We start from the raw sequence: 17,739 nt of genomic DNA on the forward strand, positions 1-17,739 counted from the left end.
CTGTTATCTACTGTTAGCTAGTTTATTGTGATGGTGTTGTATTTATTATGTTGCTCTTTTTTGTTTGTTTTCTCTTCTGTGTTTTTTTTTTTATCTCCATACAGGTGATCCTGGTGTTTTGTTTGTTTTTCTTTTTTTTCTTCCCCCCTTTCTCACCATCTCTTCTCCCCTCTATTTTTCTTTCTCTCCCTCTATTTCTTTCATTCTTTCTCCCTGTCCTATCCCCCAGTCATGTCTGTCCCGTCTGTAACAACCAAAAATCAAATCAAATAAATACATAATTATAATAAAGATCAATCAAATGGACCAATATGGCAAGGCCATGATAATTCAGTTGGTAAAGTAGATCCGCTTGGCATCTTTCTTGCCCTTCAGACAACAATTCTGATGGCTAAAGATCCAAACGGGACAGGCAACAAAAAAAAAAAAGTGTACATTTGAGAAATCCATAGTAGGGAGATGAACTGGAGTGCACACCGAGTGAGAAAGTGATTAAAGTTATTGTCTAAAAATGAGAAACAGAAGACAATTATGCAGCCCTATTTATCTTTTTATTGTTACCACTTTGTCCTCTTGCACTGGCCCTGCCTTTGTTTTCTGCATCTCCTCTGCAATTGCAGGAGTGTGTTCCTCGTGTTTCAGTGGGTGGGGGCAAACCCAGTGCATTCAGTCATCCATCCTTCCCTGGATCATGTGCTGCTCACCTCTCTAGAAAAGTTACAAAATAATGGGTTGTAATCTGATTTCGATTGATGTTTGTAGATACCTGGCCTGTCTTCCCCCTTCAAAGAAAAGAAGTTTGGGTGTGTGAACACCACCCTCTTTGTCGGTCCAGCTGATGGACAGATAACAATTCAGATGTGTCTGTTGCTCTTTGAACCAAGAAGGATGTGCTGGTTACAGGATGTTGCAGTGTGTGCTGGGATACTAGCAGACACTGCAACACTACTGGAACGATAGTGATGTTGATTATAATGGTTGCTTTGATCCTATACTGCATCTGTGAAAATTTCACAGCATTAATATGTCTGAATTTAGTCACAATTTCAGCAATTTTTACTCCACTCTTTTACTTGCACGTATTTGTAGGGATCCACCCACGTATATAACCATGAAGTGGCTGCTTTTTATACCCTAACAACAAAAACAAGTTCTGGCTTATATAAATTCAGGAAAACGCTGACTAAAGAAACCCAACCTTGTTATTTAAGTTAGGAAAAAAAAGTGGCCTGAAAACATCAGACCAGATCCAACTCGAGGAATCTGAATTTCTTTGCCTGATGTGAAATTAAAAGAAAGAAACATGATTGCTACAACAATCCTAAGATGAGCTATTGGTGATATACTGTACCATAGATTTCTCTGTTAATTTTGTTGAGTATATTATCTTCTATGATAGCAGTCCACTAAAGCAGGTGATCCAACATAACATTCACAGGGTTCAGTTCCACCCCTGCAGACTTAGATAAATAAATTTCATTCTCCCATCAATCACGATAAAGGAGCGAAGGCCTCATTCCTGCATAAAAATTCAAAACCGATGTCTACCAAACACGATAATTCATTGCGGCGCAGTAAGAATGACACGCAGTTATTGTTGGTTTGAAGGCTTCATGTGTTTATCTCCTTTGAGACGCATCGAACATATCATATGAACTTAAAATATGTATACAAAAGATTTCTCACTTTCTCCGAGTGGGGTTGCAGCTGATTATTTTTGATTTTTATTATGCGGGACTGCTGACATCAGTAGATTTGGTAGAGTGCTTGCCTCCAGTGTTGACATGCTGTCACAATAGTTTATGATGTGAAATGAAAAATATTGCAGACTACAAAAAAATGCCCCTCGTCCTATTTGTAATTGCCATGTAAAGGTCGACGTGAACAGCTTTCCCCATGGGGTTAAAGGAAAATGAGTACAAAAAAACTAAGTACAACTCTTCATTTCTAAAATAACTCTTAGGGACCTTTAAGATCTAATTGCGTAGGATTGTACAGAGAGGACTTTTTCTTTGAGTGAGCCTTAAAAGTGGGTTTATCCTCCAACGCTTCTCTACAAGTTAAACCAGCCTCACAACAAAGGATTACTTGTTCCTCCTCACCTAGAAAACCACAGCAGCACTGGGAAGCTGTTGTTTCTTTGATACATACATTATCAAAAAATACAAATGCAAATGCGACTGAAAAAGCTAAAGACAACCTTCGCGCAGTGACGGAGTAAAGACTGTCAGTTGTCAAAACCGTTTCCACAAGAGAGTCTTAGTTCAATATTGAGATGTCACGCATTTCATCTAAGATTTAATTTTCTGCTTGAATCTCGGAGAGAGAAAGTAATCATACGGACGTGTGTCATCATTTAGACAAGTTGTCATCCCAGCATTGGAATTTCAAAATGGCAGCAAACATCTGTCATCCCCAGATTAGACTCTCCATCTCTCCACAGGTGAAGTATGGTATATACTAACAAAGATTTCGATCCAGACAGTTTCCACTTCTCAAGCTCTGCGATTCCTATTGGCGTGACAGTAATTTGTCAGATATGTACAGAAATGTAAGCTTTTATCAACCAGCAAGTAAGATGAACTTTTCAGTTTGAAATCAGGTGCACACACATCAGTAACAGAGAAGAAATCCAAAATAGATTATTTCAGTTCTCTCTTTCATAAAATATGCTCTTAGCTGTAGCTAATTCCAGTCCCATTTAAGGTTAAATTGCATGTTTTATAACCGTCTGGTTCCTCAAGCCATTACGAGTATGCAGTGGAGACAATTGAAATGATTGCCATTTATCTCTCACATTCAAAAACGGACTAACAAAGATCATGGATCTCATCAGTAAAAATCTATGTGTGCAATCATGCATGTGTGCATGTTCTTGAGCATCGCGGGACTGAGGTTTTATCCAATTTGTTAAGCCTATGAATAATAATCAGTACCCTGCACAAATGTATTATATGAGGTTTTCAATGGCTGTCAGCTGTGTATTATGAGGCGCGTCACTTGCTGCACTTCTGCATAAACAAGTCTGGCATTTTTCTCTGTATAGCTGCGACTCTCTAAAGATCAGACCACGTTTTATGAGTGATCAGTTCAGAAGACTTGGTAATTACAAAAGATTCACACAGGTCACAATAACAGAGAAAACAATCTGACTGATTAACACGTAAAAGGTTGTACTTTTCATGTCTTTGTTACAACGCTGAATAATCTATCGCAGCGCGTTGGAAAAAACAAGTCAGCTCAATAGACTGATATAAAAGATGGATGTAGTGACTGTGATATTTCCCTCTTGTTAGTAAACTCTGTGTTCTGAAGCCTCTGTTTTAGCTTTTATAATGACAACCATCTTCATTTCCTGGAACGAAATGTGGCCATGTCTTAACAAACAGCTCATTAGCCTTGACAATCTAAGAAAGTGATTTGTAAAATAAATAAATAAATAAATCTAATAAAAAAAATTCTTTCACCAGATTTTAAACATTTTGACATTACGGGAAAAAATCGGAATCTATGAGGACTGACCCTTTTGGAACAGCCTCAAATGGCCATAAAGAGCAGCTGGCGTTTATAGCACTTCTACAGTGGCTTCATTGTTCTTATATTGTGTTTCCTGTTAGCAGCCTTCTTTAATAGTGTCTGTCACCATCTGATGTTTCCTGTAGCTGCTTATAAGCCTTGCACAACAATCAAAAGGAAATGTAGACCACCACTTCCTCCAAAAGCCTTAGTGCATCAACATTGGAGGAAAGTCTTGGTTGAATAGCCCTATTCAGGTCATGGCAGAGCATCTCAAGGTCAGTGCTCTGACTTCATTTTCCACTACTTTCCACTGCTCTGATTTACCTCTGTGCTCTGAGTCTTTCCATTAAGTTTTAAGTCATGGACCGAAGCTATGTATTGTCCTGAAAGATTACTTGATGTATTCTTGAATTCATTGTTTCCTCAATAATAGAAGGGATACAAACTATCTCCAAACCATGATGCTCCCTCTGTGAAGCTTTGTGTTTGTGTGTAGTGCCTTTTCCCTGCAAGCACTGTGGATTTTTACTAAGAATTATGTTTTCTAGATGAGCATCAAGGTCATTTAAGACACGGGGGCATGTTCTATTTTTTTAGTGACCAGTTGTTTTCTTTGAGGTACCTTTCCATTAACACCCATGGTGTTCACGTGTCCTAAAGTTGACACATGAACAAAGATTTTAGCAGGTTGCAGACATATCCGCAGGTGTTTCCTGTTTCTCCTGGCCTCCTTTTCAGCTCTTTCACCTTCGTCACATATTGCACCCCTGGTGTGATCTTTGCAGGCCATTCACTCTTGGGCAGTTCCTTCATTTGTTGTCTTATCATACACCAGAAACACCAAGGCCCTGTGACGGTTGTTATCATGGTTCACACCAGCCAGTCTTTCTTGAGAAGATGAATGTTTGTCTTTGATTATATATTCCTTTGGCATGCAGAACATGAGATTCTAGGGTTTTTAAACATAAAAGTCAATAAGGTTTTTCCACATCATCTGTCTTAATGGGCCTAAAGCCGCTATTGTTTTGCCCACCCTCAATCCCCCCAAACCTGTGAAAATTAACAGATCACATGACTGAAGTTCAGACAGAAAGTCACATGATATGCTTTTCTCATTTGTTAGAGAGGACTAGACTTACAAATGAGCCAGTGAGGAATTTAGCTTGTGGCAAAAGTAGTATTTAACTTTACTTTGTAATGCAAAACTGCTAATACAACAATAATAAACTATTACTACAAGTAATGTGCTCCGTTAACATGTTTGAAGAAATAAAAGTACAAATGTATTGGTGTTTTATTGTTGTTGTTCTTTTGTATGTGATGTTATTAGCTAATCATTGTTGTGTTGCATTTATGCATTGCTGTTGGTAGTGAGGTGGGTGCAGAGAGGTGCTTAGGCATTTTATGATGCTTTCAGGTAATTCTTAAAATTCCTCATTCAATACCATACCTACTTGTCTGTATCTTGGAGAGATGGTGGAGAATTTCGTCTAATAAATCCTACTTTTGTGTATATTGCTTAGGAAAGTAACAAGCTCAAAATCCCGTGTGTTACATTCCACTCAAACTCTCTCCCCGCTTAGTGAGAAATGACGGTTTCCGAGGCTGTCAGCGGCTTTATACCACGCAGTTATTGGGACACGCCCACATCAGAGCTCCCACCACTCACAGGGACGAACGTGATTAGGTCATCGCGCCTTTCAGTCACGCCCATCTACCGTGGCTTCCTGTGTGAGCCTTTGGACTCGTTCTATCTGCAGCGAGTCTCCGGTATGGACACAAGCTTCACGGCAGAACTTTTCACAGGAGATTTTATCGCTGTTGTTTTCCATCTGACACGGCTCGTATCACTCGGAGATGGATTTCTGAACGGAATAAGCCGAAGCTGAGCCCGACTCTAGTTAAATCTCCCATTTGAAATCGTTTTTTGTGTGTTGTTTGAGTTGTTAAAGGAAGAGGGGAAAATGCCAGTTGCAACTCTTCTGCCTTTTACCGCGACCCCGAATAGGAAGTCTGCCAGCCCGACTTCTTTCAGGTTGACAGAGAAATTTATTTTGTTATTAGTGTTCAGCGCTTTTATAACCCTGTGTTTCGGGGCAATTTTCTTCCTTCCGGACTCCTCCAAGCTGCTCAGCGGAGTTTTCTTTCATTCCTCCGCGGTCGAAACGAACACCCACACCGGTCCGGACAGCAGCGACGCGGGTTCGGCTGGAAACGACGACAGGCTCCTGGCAAAAATCAAGAAAGACCACGAAAAGGCTCTGTTAGAGGCTAAGGATACTCTACAAAAACTTCCCGACGTGATACAAAATGACATTCTAGCTGATAAAGCGAAAGTTACAAAGGAGAGCATGGGTAAAGGTGCGAAGGATGGCAATAATTTACCTTTCATAGAGTACCACCGCCCGCCAGGGGCGACGGGACTAGAACCCCAGGACCCAGAAACCAGGGAGAGACGGGCTAAAATCAAGGAGGTAAGGATCTGGAGAGGATTCTTGTCAAGCTGAGCTCCTTCTAAAATCCAATATTTTAAATGTGCCTTGGCGTGTGGCTGTTTGGAGTCATGGGAGAACGTGACTCAACACGTTATAGGGATTGTTCACAACCTGTCTGCTATTCGGCACACACATAAAATGCAAAAAAAGAACTAATGTAAATGTAAATTTAACTTTAGCCACGACAGTCTTGTTATCCCGAACCGCTGATTTACTTCACGCAGAGCGGTGGGAGTTGGCGAACAGCAGGTACACAATTAATCATTTTAGTTAGTCGAAACAAACTGTGAGGTGGTTCTTATATCCGAAATTCACAGGATATATGTTAATGTTTATCTAATCATATTTCCGCGTGAAGAGATCTCTTTATGCTCTTCGGTGTACTTGGCAGTTTAATTAGGGAGCTTTTTGAACGCAGTTAGTAATACCGTTTTGCCTTTCCACTACACCGGGGGAAAATCAGGAATGCTTGCGAGATCCACTGCCCCCCTCCGGGCTGACCTACCTGTCTTTCAAGTTTCCCAGTCTCAGGGGCTGGTGCAGAATCAACTGGTATTAGTTGGTATATTCTCGGATGGTGGCTGGGAGAGGGGGGTAAAACACACCTTTTGCATCCTTTCATAGATCTTTATGTGACCTAGATTTTCAGTGAGCTCCATCATTCCTAACCTAAAAGGATTTGTTTTAAATAAAGAACGAACGTGTGCGTCTCTCTAATTAATAGTATTAATTATTGCAACAGAAGCTTAATTCGCTCTTGTGTTTATTTACAGTGGTAGTGTCACAGCATCTGTGTTTTTCGTTATTGAATGTTTTTTTTGTCACAGCAGATGGAAACAACGTTAGCCTTGTTGCCTGCAGCAGGGTGAAAATACCAACAGGTAGCATGTCTGCTATTATTGTGTTATGCCAGTGCACAGTGTGCGTGTGTAGAAATAAGGGGAAATCCCAGCCTTGAAGTCACAGAGGTGGTTTCAGGCAGCATCTTATGAAAGCAGCCAACCTGCTGTTTCATCTGTGATATTATGATCCTCGCAGCGCTCGACTGATACTAAAACATCCTCACTAAAACGTTAAATCAGATCTAAACCACTGTGATAGTGGTATGTGTTTGTGTCATTTTGAAAATGTGCATTGCAGGTGATGATCTCAACACTAAACGCATGTTTTGAAAAGTCCAAAGAGGGACTTTTTCTTGATATAATGCAAATGGATTTTGGTGCCAAGACTTGGGAGAATCTATAAAAACAAAAGCATTGGAGAGCAAAGAGGTAGGAAGAGGGTCACCACAGCTCTTAGGGGGTTAAAGGTACCAAACTAATATAGTGCCTGTCCCCTTGTGCTTCCAAAATTCCTTTGACACATTGGGGCATGGACAAAGGGGGCCTTTAGGGTTGTCATGCGGTGTCTGGGGACTCCAGTTTATTAAGCCAATCCTATGGGTGCTGAATTATATCTGCGCATGTAGTTTTTTCTTTGTTTTATTCCTTGAGGTGGTCGTTGAGGAGGCTGCTGCAGTCTGCAGGCAGCACTGCAGTCAGTCTCTGCCTGTAGACCCGTGGTCAATATTAGCAGATACAAATATCACAGCAGTGGATTCGCCTGACTCCTTAAATGATCCCTGACATTAAACCATGATATTTTTACTCTCAGGAGAGAATTATAATAGGGTTTTTACCTCGATACCAAAAACACCAACCAAATGATCAGGGTTGTTGTATGAAAATATATTTTAGGGATATACTTTACTCAAGAGAGAAATGCATTTTTGGCGGTGGCCAAAAAAATAAATAAACAAACAGACTCACTAAAGTAACTGTATGGAGACCAGTTGTTTATGAAATCTTGTCATTTAACATTGATGTAGCTTACTGAAGCTTCATAACAATTTAACATGGCATAGTTTCATATTACAACAGGAGATTTTATTGATACATCACTCTGTATCTGTACTAAAGCCTTTTTTCTATTGTCTGTTATTAAAGACACAATGTACTGCAGATGGTTGACAAGCCGAGCTTAAGATGTGTCAAGTACCATTGAATAAGTCAGAAACCCTGCGGTCGTGCCATCAGCCACATGAATGTGGCATTAAATAAACCATGTCAACAAGAAGCCACTCTCTTTACAAACTAAGCCATGCCAAATGTGCATTTACACGTACTCACGGTCTTCCTGCACTTAGTATCATGATGTTAGGCAAAATAATACCGTGTTAATGTTTGTGTTTTGTTAGTGAGGTCCTAAATCCCATTTCCAACATCTCAGATGGATGTTTATGCTTTAGAGTTCAGCTGTGATTTTCAAAGCGACTTTAATAACCTGGGGGGAAAGTCAGCACACGACTGTCCCATTGAAAACACAATGGTTCTGAACCCTGTGGGGTTTTGAGGTCAGATTTTCGTGTTTATAAAGTACAGTTGTAACACATTGTATTGCTGTTTTGTTTTCAATAACAAAAAAATAATAAGTCCTGTACACAATACTTTGTTTATTTTCTTCCATTTTTGAAAATATCAGACGCTGTGTCGACTTGCATGCATGGTTATAAGTTTGATTCAGGTCAGGTGCTCTATTCAGAGCATATTTTTGAGATGAACTGTAACAACCTGCAGTAGTAAATCATAAAAAGATCCAGTAGTGCTTCAAGCAGTAAAATGCAACTTTTTCTTCATGAGTTCAGCTCCTGTTTGCTTGGCAGTAAGAGACTTTGAGCTGTGATCTTCTTTCAAAACAAAATCAGCTGCGTGTTTTATTGTTAAATGAGTAGACTGAGGCTAAGCGGAGGTCACTTTAGATCTCACCCAGACATGCATGTTAATCTCAGTTTCTGTAACTCATAGTGTTGCAAAAATAAAAAAAAAAGGCAGAAAAGCAAACGTGTGAGGCTTCACCAACCCCAACTTTAACGAAGCGGCTAATAAACATATTGTAATCTTCTGGGAGAAGCCTTCCTTTGAACTAGAAAACAACACTACATAATAGTTGCTTTATGGCTTCTCATCATGGAAAAAGCATGTGGCATATATAATAAAGGCTTATAAGAACTCAAAAGAAGTGTACTGACTAGATGTGTACTTGTACCGATGAGATGGTTTGAGCATGTGAAATTGGGAATATATTGGAGAAAAAAATGTTGAACATGGAAGAAGACAACAGAGGAGGTTTGTGGATGTAGTGAAGGACGACATGCAGAACCGGCTGTCGGTGTAACAGAGATTGCAAGGGATGGGAGATGGAAGAGATGGTCGTTGTGGCGACCCCTAAAGGGAGCAGCTGAAAGAAGCCTCTTTGATCACCACTGTTGAGTTGAAACCTCCAGCAGTAGCTGACAGTTAACAAGTTCAGTAAAAAAAAAAAAAGTTTTTTTTTCTCCTATCACACCTTTATTACACTGTAGTAGTGGCTTCAGAGATATTAATATCCTTAAAGATTACATAACAAATATGAAGCTGATTTGTATGAAATTTAAGCACAGATGAAGGAAGCAGTCATCAGTTTGGTTTTGAGAATCACCGACTTGATAAGGATAAGCCCAAGATGATGGATGGATGCGTTGTTCACGGTGGGGCATGTGCTGTATCAGCGCCCTTCTAGATATTTCTGAGTTGATTTTAGCCATTCACGTAGTACAGTTGGACCACACAGGTCTCCAGGTTTGTGCTGAACTCCTCTACAGATCACACTTTTATCTTTCTGCCATTTCTGTAAAGCCAGTAAATTTGCTGACCAAACACACTCTTACATGCACCCCATGATCTTTTGTGACCTCCTGTGCTTTTTTCTTTTTTATGTGGAGGATTTTTAAATTATCTGAGATCTGCTATCTCCCAGCTAAACTTCACCATCTGATCAAGTTATCAAGGGATCAGCCCTGCACTGAGCTGTCGTGTCAGCGGGCGCATGTTGAGTTTGAGATGGGCAGAGCGCATACAGCATGGGTCGCTCTGTAAAGGATAAATAGTTTGTTGGGAGTGACCGCCACAATCCTACAATCAGCTCAATCTGTTTGTCTGACTCAAATCAGGCTCTCTGGAGAACCCCGCCTCCCCACTGTCAGGACCCCGGGCTTTCACATAGCAAGCTACTTTTCTGTTAATAACAATTTCTTCACCAAGATTAATTGGATAACATTTCAGTAACATTTGCAGGAAAGTCCCCTCCTGGAACGCCTTGCGATTTTATGAAGAATGAGAAATGTATTTTCTACATTTGTATTTTAACACAACCTGGCAATGCATTGAATAAACTCTTGTTAGCGGTTGAGTTAATGGGCTTATTGCTGACCCGTGTGCTCTGCACTTCCTTTGACGTAGGCTAACCACAGGTAAGATGCAGCTTGAAGCCTTCATTATGCGTTGCTGTGGACATGGACAGCTGGAGACCTGATGGCCAAGTAGCCATTCCTGTTATACTTCTTTGAAGTCCACCACCTGGGGTGCATGCTTAGTTTGTGGATTGCAATGCAAATTCTCCACACGTAACTCCGCGCGTACACAAAAAACAAGCAGGCACCCGGCACCCACCTTCTGATGAAATTTGTCACTCATACCTGAGTGGGCCGTAGTGGACGTGGAAAGTATAATGAAAGATTGAGGGTATTTTTCTTATTCTGTTCGATTTGATTTGATGTCAACATATATTAGACATTATAATGCTGTCGAGGTGAATGTGTAAACCAGTGTTTTTAACATTATTGCCAGCACTGTCTTCTGTAGCTCACAGCGTCTGAAGTTGTTTTTACACGACGCTGTTTAAGCATAGTTTAGCTTTTAAACTTGTCAGCTCTCTAACTGCTTTGGTTGAAAGAAGTAGTTGGATGTATTGTTTCTCAAAAACCAAAAAATTATCGGTGATGGTGGACAAGCTAAAGCTGGTCCTCCCGCGGTGCAGTCGCCTGTATAACATGATAGTTAACGTGTCATAACATTAATTATAAAAAGACTGTTTAGAGTCACTTTCTTTTTTTGTTTTGTTATGACTGTGTCAGATTAAAGAGGCCATTTCCCAGTCTGCAGTGAGCTGCATATTGTCCACAGCTCTTGTTGGTAGGCAGCATTCTGTGCACCATACTGTGCCCTCCCCCGTACAATGTTATGCAAACACAAACATTAGGGAAAACGCCATCTCCGTCTCTTTAAGTTTCAAAAGACAGAGGATGAGGCAACAGTTTGCATTTATTTGCATCTTGTACTGTGGAAATTTTATCTTTCAAAAGACATTTTTAGCTGCTTTTTTAGCCCAAACAGTCCAAGCATTTTTTTTTTCTACCAGTGAAAAATGGTTTGTGCAAAGGTGAGCACAGCCTTAGTTTAGGCAAAGCTGCACATAAGAATGCAAATTTCTGTATCAGTTTGATAAGGCACACAAACACAGTGTTTCACCTACAAACTCTCCTGTAATAGGCCTACATGATGCCTGATTATATCCATAGGAGCAGGTAATTGTCCAAAAATAGGAAGTGGCAGTCACGTGCCTTCTGCCCTCCTGTGTTTAAACTCATGGTTCCAAATTGTGTGACCATTGTCTTTGAGCATTCTCATATGGCTTCAGGTGATGTGTGTCAAGTCAAACCAGTCAAACGAGTATGTCACCTAACAGGAGAGGTTAGCTGCTGCTAATAAGGTGACTCATCAACACCAAAGAAACGTGGCTTATTTCAACAAAGAGCTCAGGCTGAACCAGAGGCAGCCAGACTATTTATTGGACTGTGTGAAAATGTTTAATAATGTATTGGAGACGAGTAAAGTACTGTATATGCTAATGGAGAGGTGACACGCTTGCAAAAAACAAATTGCAGTTGTCATGCTATGTGCAAATTCTACAAGGGGGCTGTCTGAAATATAATCAAAAGAAGAATTGAACACGTGTCAGATCACATAAAGGCTGTGAGTACATTTTGGCATGCTATTTGCTTTGCCTTGGGCACAGAAAGTTTGGAAACCACAGGCTTAATAAAACTGACTCTTTCTAGTAACGCCTGTGAGAAAAAGTGACTGCAAGTTTTGTTCCAACTAGATTCTCCCAGCACTGTTTAGAGTTTGTGTGAGAATGTCAAAAAAGCAGGGACTGGAAAAGCATGTGGATACAGCTTAAACACTGCAGGTCAAAGTACATTTGAACAGTAACAGGCAGAAATTTAGCCACAGATCAAATACATCACATGACAGTTTGAAGGACATGTCGTCCTATTCATAAAACCATGTGCAAGGTATCAGTGCTGGAACTCAGACTGTTCTCTAAAAAGACTTTTCTCCAACTGAAAAGCAAAATCTTTGACAGCTGCTGGTTATATGCATGCCCTGTATATACAGCAAACCTCGTCTAATGGCAAACACATTGTCTTGCCCATTCCCCACGTTATAATGCCTCATAATCCATATCTGAAGGTTCGCACATTTTCACTTTGGAAAAATGAGCCACTGTTATCAGCAGACACCTTAAGCTGAAGTATTTAAATTTGTATAGGAAGATGAGGAGTTAGGGCTCTGCTAGAAAACTTATTTAGAAAGGTTAAAACTATTACTTGAAGTTTTAACTCTACTTGAAGGCAGAGTAGGGGGGTCATAGGATATTATTAAAATATAGGCAGAATTCATACAGTTTCTCCTGGAGAATTCAAGTGAGGTTGTGAAGTGAAGTCGGTATCGCCTCGGTGCGGTGACCAGATACATTTCTGATCTACTGTGCCCCTTCGTAAAGACATACCAGCAGTATAAAGTGCAGACATAATTGTGCTTATGGTTTGATTTTGAAGCCAGACTTGAATTACAACCTAAAACACACCTTGAAACTTTTCCTTTCACGCTGGGGATGTCCCCGTCCTTAAAGACTCAACACTGAAGCTCTATATTTTGAGGAAGATTTTCGGTGCAGTGAAAGAGTTGTTGCAATGTATTATGCATACACTCACCTTTTCTGCTCTGAGCAACTGCTGCTGTCCTAAGTGACTCATCATCTTGTTCCTTGGTGAGTGTTTGTGTGTGATGAGGTGGAGCTTGTTGTTGTTTAGTATGCAGATGAAATGTAATAATGGATTGGATTTATATAGCGCTTTTCAAGGCACCCAAAGCGCTTTACAATACCACTATTCATTCACTCTCACATTCATACACTGGTAAATGAGTGTTTGGCTAGCTATAAGGACAGTGTGCCTGCAGTATGTATCTTAAAGGACACATCATCCTGTCAGTCCTGTTACCTCTGTCAGCACAGACTCGTCTTTAAACTTTACACAGTGGAAACTCTAAGGAGGGGCTTGTGCGACCACATCCTGCTGTTCAGAAAACGACGGATAAATGCTGGTTTGTAAAGGTCTTTGGCTATCACGCATCAACTGCTGAGCAGTGATGAAGCATTAGTCTTCACTTTCTCTTCTGACATCTGTACAAGCCAGTCATTTCCTTCCCCCTTATTTTCTTTACTTTCCTCTGTTCTCTTCATCCACTCTTCTGCTACCTTCTCCGCTTTTAACAATTCCTGTGTTAAGGATTCAGTTCAGTGGTTTTTGCCCACTCCCAACACAGTTATGTGCTTTACACTGTGTCTGGTGCTGTGTGTGTGCATGTGAGTGTGGGTGCGTCTTTGCAAGCAAGCATGTGTTTCACAAAAAAGTAAAAGCTGCTTTGCCAGGCTTTGGAGCCTGAAATAAAATTCCAAGTCTTTTTTTCGGCAGCCTCTTAGTCCTATTTCTGTATTGACCCTGTATGTGTGTGTGTCTGTGTGTGTCAGATAGAGTTACTGCCAGCCCCTCCAGGTGCTCTGTTTAATTGTCTAATGGCTATAATAGCTGAGGCCCACAAACAGCCCAGCAGCCTCCTGCATAAGTGTGTGTGTGTTTATATAGAGTAAAGGACTTGTGTGTTTGCCAATCCTGACAGTGGCGCCTCTCTTCAATAGCAGTGCCATTATTTTGAAAAGCCATTAGTCATCAATAGCTGTGTTTACTTGGAATCTTTTATGTCAATAATCTGAATAAAACCCGATCGAAATGGAATTGCCTGACGCAACGCTTTAATCTGAACAAATTGGCTCACTTGGAAAGTAATTTAATGCTTTAAACATTTGTATAATTTGATCTCCAAAGGGAGATTTGTCATATAAAAGGCCCTTTGATTGTGCTGTTGTTTTATTTAAAGGCTGTCTAAATCGTCTTTACATGCACTCGTATTTAAATGAAATCAATAGATGTCACATCTGTTTTCCAGTTTCACAAAACTGTCTCTATGTCCGGTAGAAAGGAAACTAACATCTGGTTTACTTTTTCTTCAAAAAGCTGTGTAATTAATAGAATTTTTATTTGAATTTCTGTTTTAGCTTCTACTGATTATTAAGATAGGATAATGATTGTTGTCCTGCATCTACTTTGTTCTCTGGAAATGTAGATATTAAGGAAAAAGAAGTCTGAATTCACTTCCCACCAGGCCGCGGTATGTTTAGTTCAGTTTACATTTATTTATTTTATTTATTCAGTTCGTAGTTGTACTTCATGGAAATGCACTTTTTTTTTTTAAAAGCCTGTTTTTTTTCTTCTTCTGTTTTTAAAACGTAAAAATATCACAATTTTTCCAAAGTATATCAGTAGTGGAAGTAAATTCTGTATGAAACTTTGTTTTAAATTGTGTATTTTGTATTTACTTTGAAGATTGTTCTCCACCCTGAATGACCCTCAAATGACAACACATAGTTTCGGCAGACTTGTGACATATTAGCTTCAGCTTGTGGTGTTTACATTAGACCTAATTTAATGTTAATTGTTGCACACTGCACTTTTTGACACCTAGTAATTGTCTCTGACTTTGAGTGTTTATTCTGTTTCTACAGAAGAAGGCAGCTCGGAATTGGAATAGAAAAACCACACATTTGATCCAAGCATAAAATATGTATCTGTATAGAACAGAACTTTCACAGTGAAGATTTGATTGTAAATTCTAATTGTTAATGACTAAAAATGTTGTATGTATCAGGATGTGTACTTTCTACCTTGTGAAGACAGATTATACTGCACCTCTACCCTGAGGCCAAGACACTGGGTGGCACGAAGGGCCGAGGAATGAATACTGTATTAGTGTAATAAAGTCACTGTGGATATACGGTCCTAGTGGATAGCCCACAAGCCTTTGGATATTTTAAATCCATATATTAATATAGATCGTTACTACAAGGCTCTTAAAGAGTCAGTAAGGATTGATTGGTGCAGTGTTTGGGTTTCTGGAAGGTATATAGTAGTTTGTACTGGGAGAGGATGAGGATGAATGTACATGTTCCAGGTCTCCTGGCTGTGAGGTCTCTCTAATGACTCAAGGTGAATGATAGGGGTAATTCTGCATATGCGCACATACACATGCACGCACACACATACTCGTCCTATTGCTGTATGGGTGTCATATTTATGTCTATGTGTGTCTCGTAGCCTTTGTATAGTCAGATCATATCACAGGGTGATGCCCTGCATCCCACACACAACAGACCTAAATGCACTGAGGGTGTGGTGTATATTAAGCCTATAGCCTGCATCCGTCTCAGTGTACATCAAGGCCTTTACTGCTGTTGTAGCATCTATCCTCCCAGCTCCTTTTTAGCTCATGCATAGTTATTGGTCTGATAAGCATACGGAAACTGTTTTTCTGCCATGTGTAATTGAAAGGCTAATATATATATATATTTATATATATTTATTTGTTGGGTACACTGGTCAGACAAAACAAGTAATTTCAGTGTTTTATTTTCAGCTTTAGAGAGTCATGACATTTCACTAGCGAGTGTCATCGGTTCACTGTGAAAATTGGGGGACAGATTTACCAATGCTGAAAATAGTTTGCATGTTAATATTTTGCAGCTTTCTCACACATACACTTTACTTTGTCTGTATATTTTAACAACTCATTCTATTAGTTTTCTGGGTTTTCTTTTTTCTATAATCATCTGAAGAGCAAATGAAATAACTCTCTCTGCCCTTGATTGACCTGTGAATCTTCCCGTTCCCCAACGTGCTCATTGTTTTGATAGAAATCAGTGTTTTTCCCCAAAAGTGGATTTCATTCCACTGTGGGATAGATGCTGAGCAGACGAATGCCAGCTGCAGTCCACGATGGTGGATTAGTTCATCCACAGGGTGAGAGACTAACTGGAATTGCAGCTGATAATTTCTCAGTTATTTATTAGCTTCATAGCATCGACTCTAAATCAGTTTGGACTGTGGATCTAGAGATTATGGCGTATAGACTGGCATAAAGTCGAGGTTATTGCTTATTGCAGAACTAATTTTGATATACAAATCTTGGTAAGGTATTAATAAGTTAAAAGCATTTTACACTGAGCTTCATTTCAGAGGTTTTGATGAATTAAGATGTCAGGCAATGCCACTTCAAACTGTTAATACTGCATGTTTTTAAGCATTAAGTGATGTTAAATGAACACAGTTTGCTGCACAGGATAATGATGTTTTGTTATGAGTCATATTGTGAATCTGGAGGTTTGAAATGTGCCTTCACTCATCCAACAAAAGTAAAATTGTCAGTCAGCTAATGCGGCAGTGCCTTTAGCGTAGACACCACTAAGAAGCTAGCTAAATGAATTGTCAATAACGATTCATCAGTAACCCTTCGTGGGCCCTCCACGGATCATCCAGATCACCTCTGTCTCCTTCAGCCCTCTCTCCTCCCTCTCTCCTCCACTTACATCATATTGTTTAAGCTTCCAGAGTGCTTGCAGTCCAACCATCAGCAACAGGCAGAAACAAACTGAGGGCTTTTAAAACTGTCTAAACAACACATGTATTTGTAGTCCCACATAAAAAGATCTGAAATGGATTTGCAGGTTGGTCTAAAGGAAGTCTTGTGGTGTTTCAATTGGTACTCTCGCACTCAGACTTCCAGTGTACACCGGCTGACATTTTTACCTAAAGGTGTGCTTTGCCTCTCTTTACCAAGTCCTGTCGATACACCACAGGCTTTGGCCGGCAGTAGGCAATGAAACTGGGTTTTGGCATTGGTGTGTATGTGTGTGTGTATATTGTTTTCTTCATCTTCATGCTGTGGGGAATTGCCTATTGACAGATTTCACTGACTCTACCACTGTGACTGTGATTTATCTGAGAGCATTGCACGTGGATTCTGTTCTTTTTTCCCTACAGTCATTGTCTTTGTTTCCACTCATGTTCCCGTTCTCTTTTTACAAACAGAAATCATAGTAATATATGACAGGGCTGTATTTTTTTATTTTTGTGTATCTGACTGTACTTTGATAAGAAGGCTTCTTGTTCTCCGATCTACAAGGTTTTTAATGTGAAACATTTATAGGGAGTGTGTTAACTGCAAGGTAAACCTGGAACAAAGAAAGGAATCAAAACTTATCAATTAATTAGCGAGCTACAACAACAGTGATGTTGAAAGGAGAAATTAGGCTGCTCAGAGTGCACTGGGGCATTCAGTATGTCATGAAAATGCATTTCATTTCATTCGACAACTATTATATGGATAATTAGTCCGTCTCTTCAAACCTGACTGTTGTTTGAAAGCAGGCTTTTGTCGTGTAAATTGGACTATTTGTAGATAGAAGCTGAAAAAAAAAAGAAAATGGGGAAAGAATGGGAAAGATGCAGGTCCCAGGCTGGTTTCAGATCTGGAGTGCATGCTGTGGATTTTATTTTAGATCATTAGCTATCTGCCGTGGGAGTGCAATATTATTAGCCTCCTTTTTCCTTTATACAATAATATATGCTTTG

At 39.9% G+C, this 17,739-nt stretch overlaps 1 protein-coding gene across 1 annotated transcript in view; it reads left to right on the forward strand.

Moving 5' to 3' along the window:
* Positions 1–5,284: 5,284 nt before the first annotated feature.
* The window catches only part of man1a1 (mannosidase, alpha, class 1A, member 1), a 172,998-nt gene continuing 160,543 nt past the window's right edge, over positions 5,285–17,739 (forward strand). The window contains exon 1 of the mRNA XM_085373614.1: positions 5,285–5,993. Coding sequence (XP_085229740.1) covers positions 5,484–5,993 — 510 coding nt within the window. The 5' untranslated portion in view covers positions 5,285–5,483. The remainder of the gene's footprint in view (positions 5,994–17,739) is intronic.

The sequence above is a fragment of the Diplotaxodon limnothrissa genome, linkage group LG15 (assembly GCF_057381915.1).
Source record: "Diplotaxodon limnothrissa isolate DT_005_m linkage group LG15, D_limnothrissa_male_GT1.1, whole genome shotgun sequence".
NCBI classification, from domain to species: domain Eukaryota; kingdom Metazoa; phylum Chordata; class Actinopteri; order Cichliformes; family Cichlidae; genus Diplotaxodon; species Diplotaxodon limnothrissa.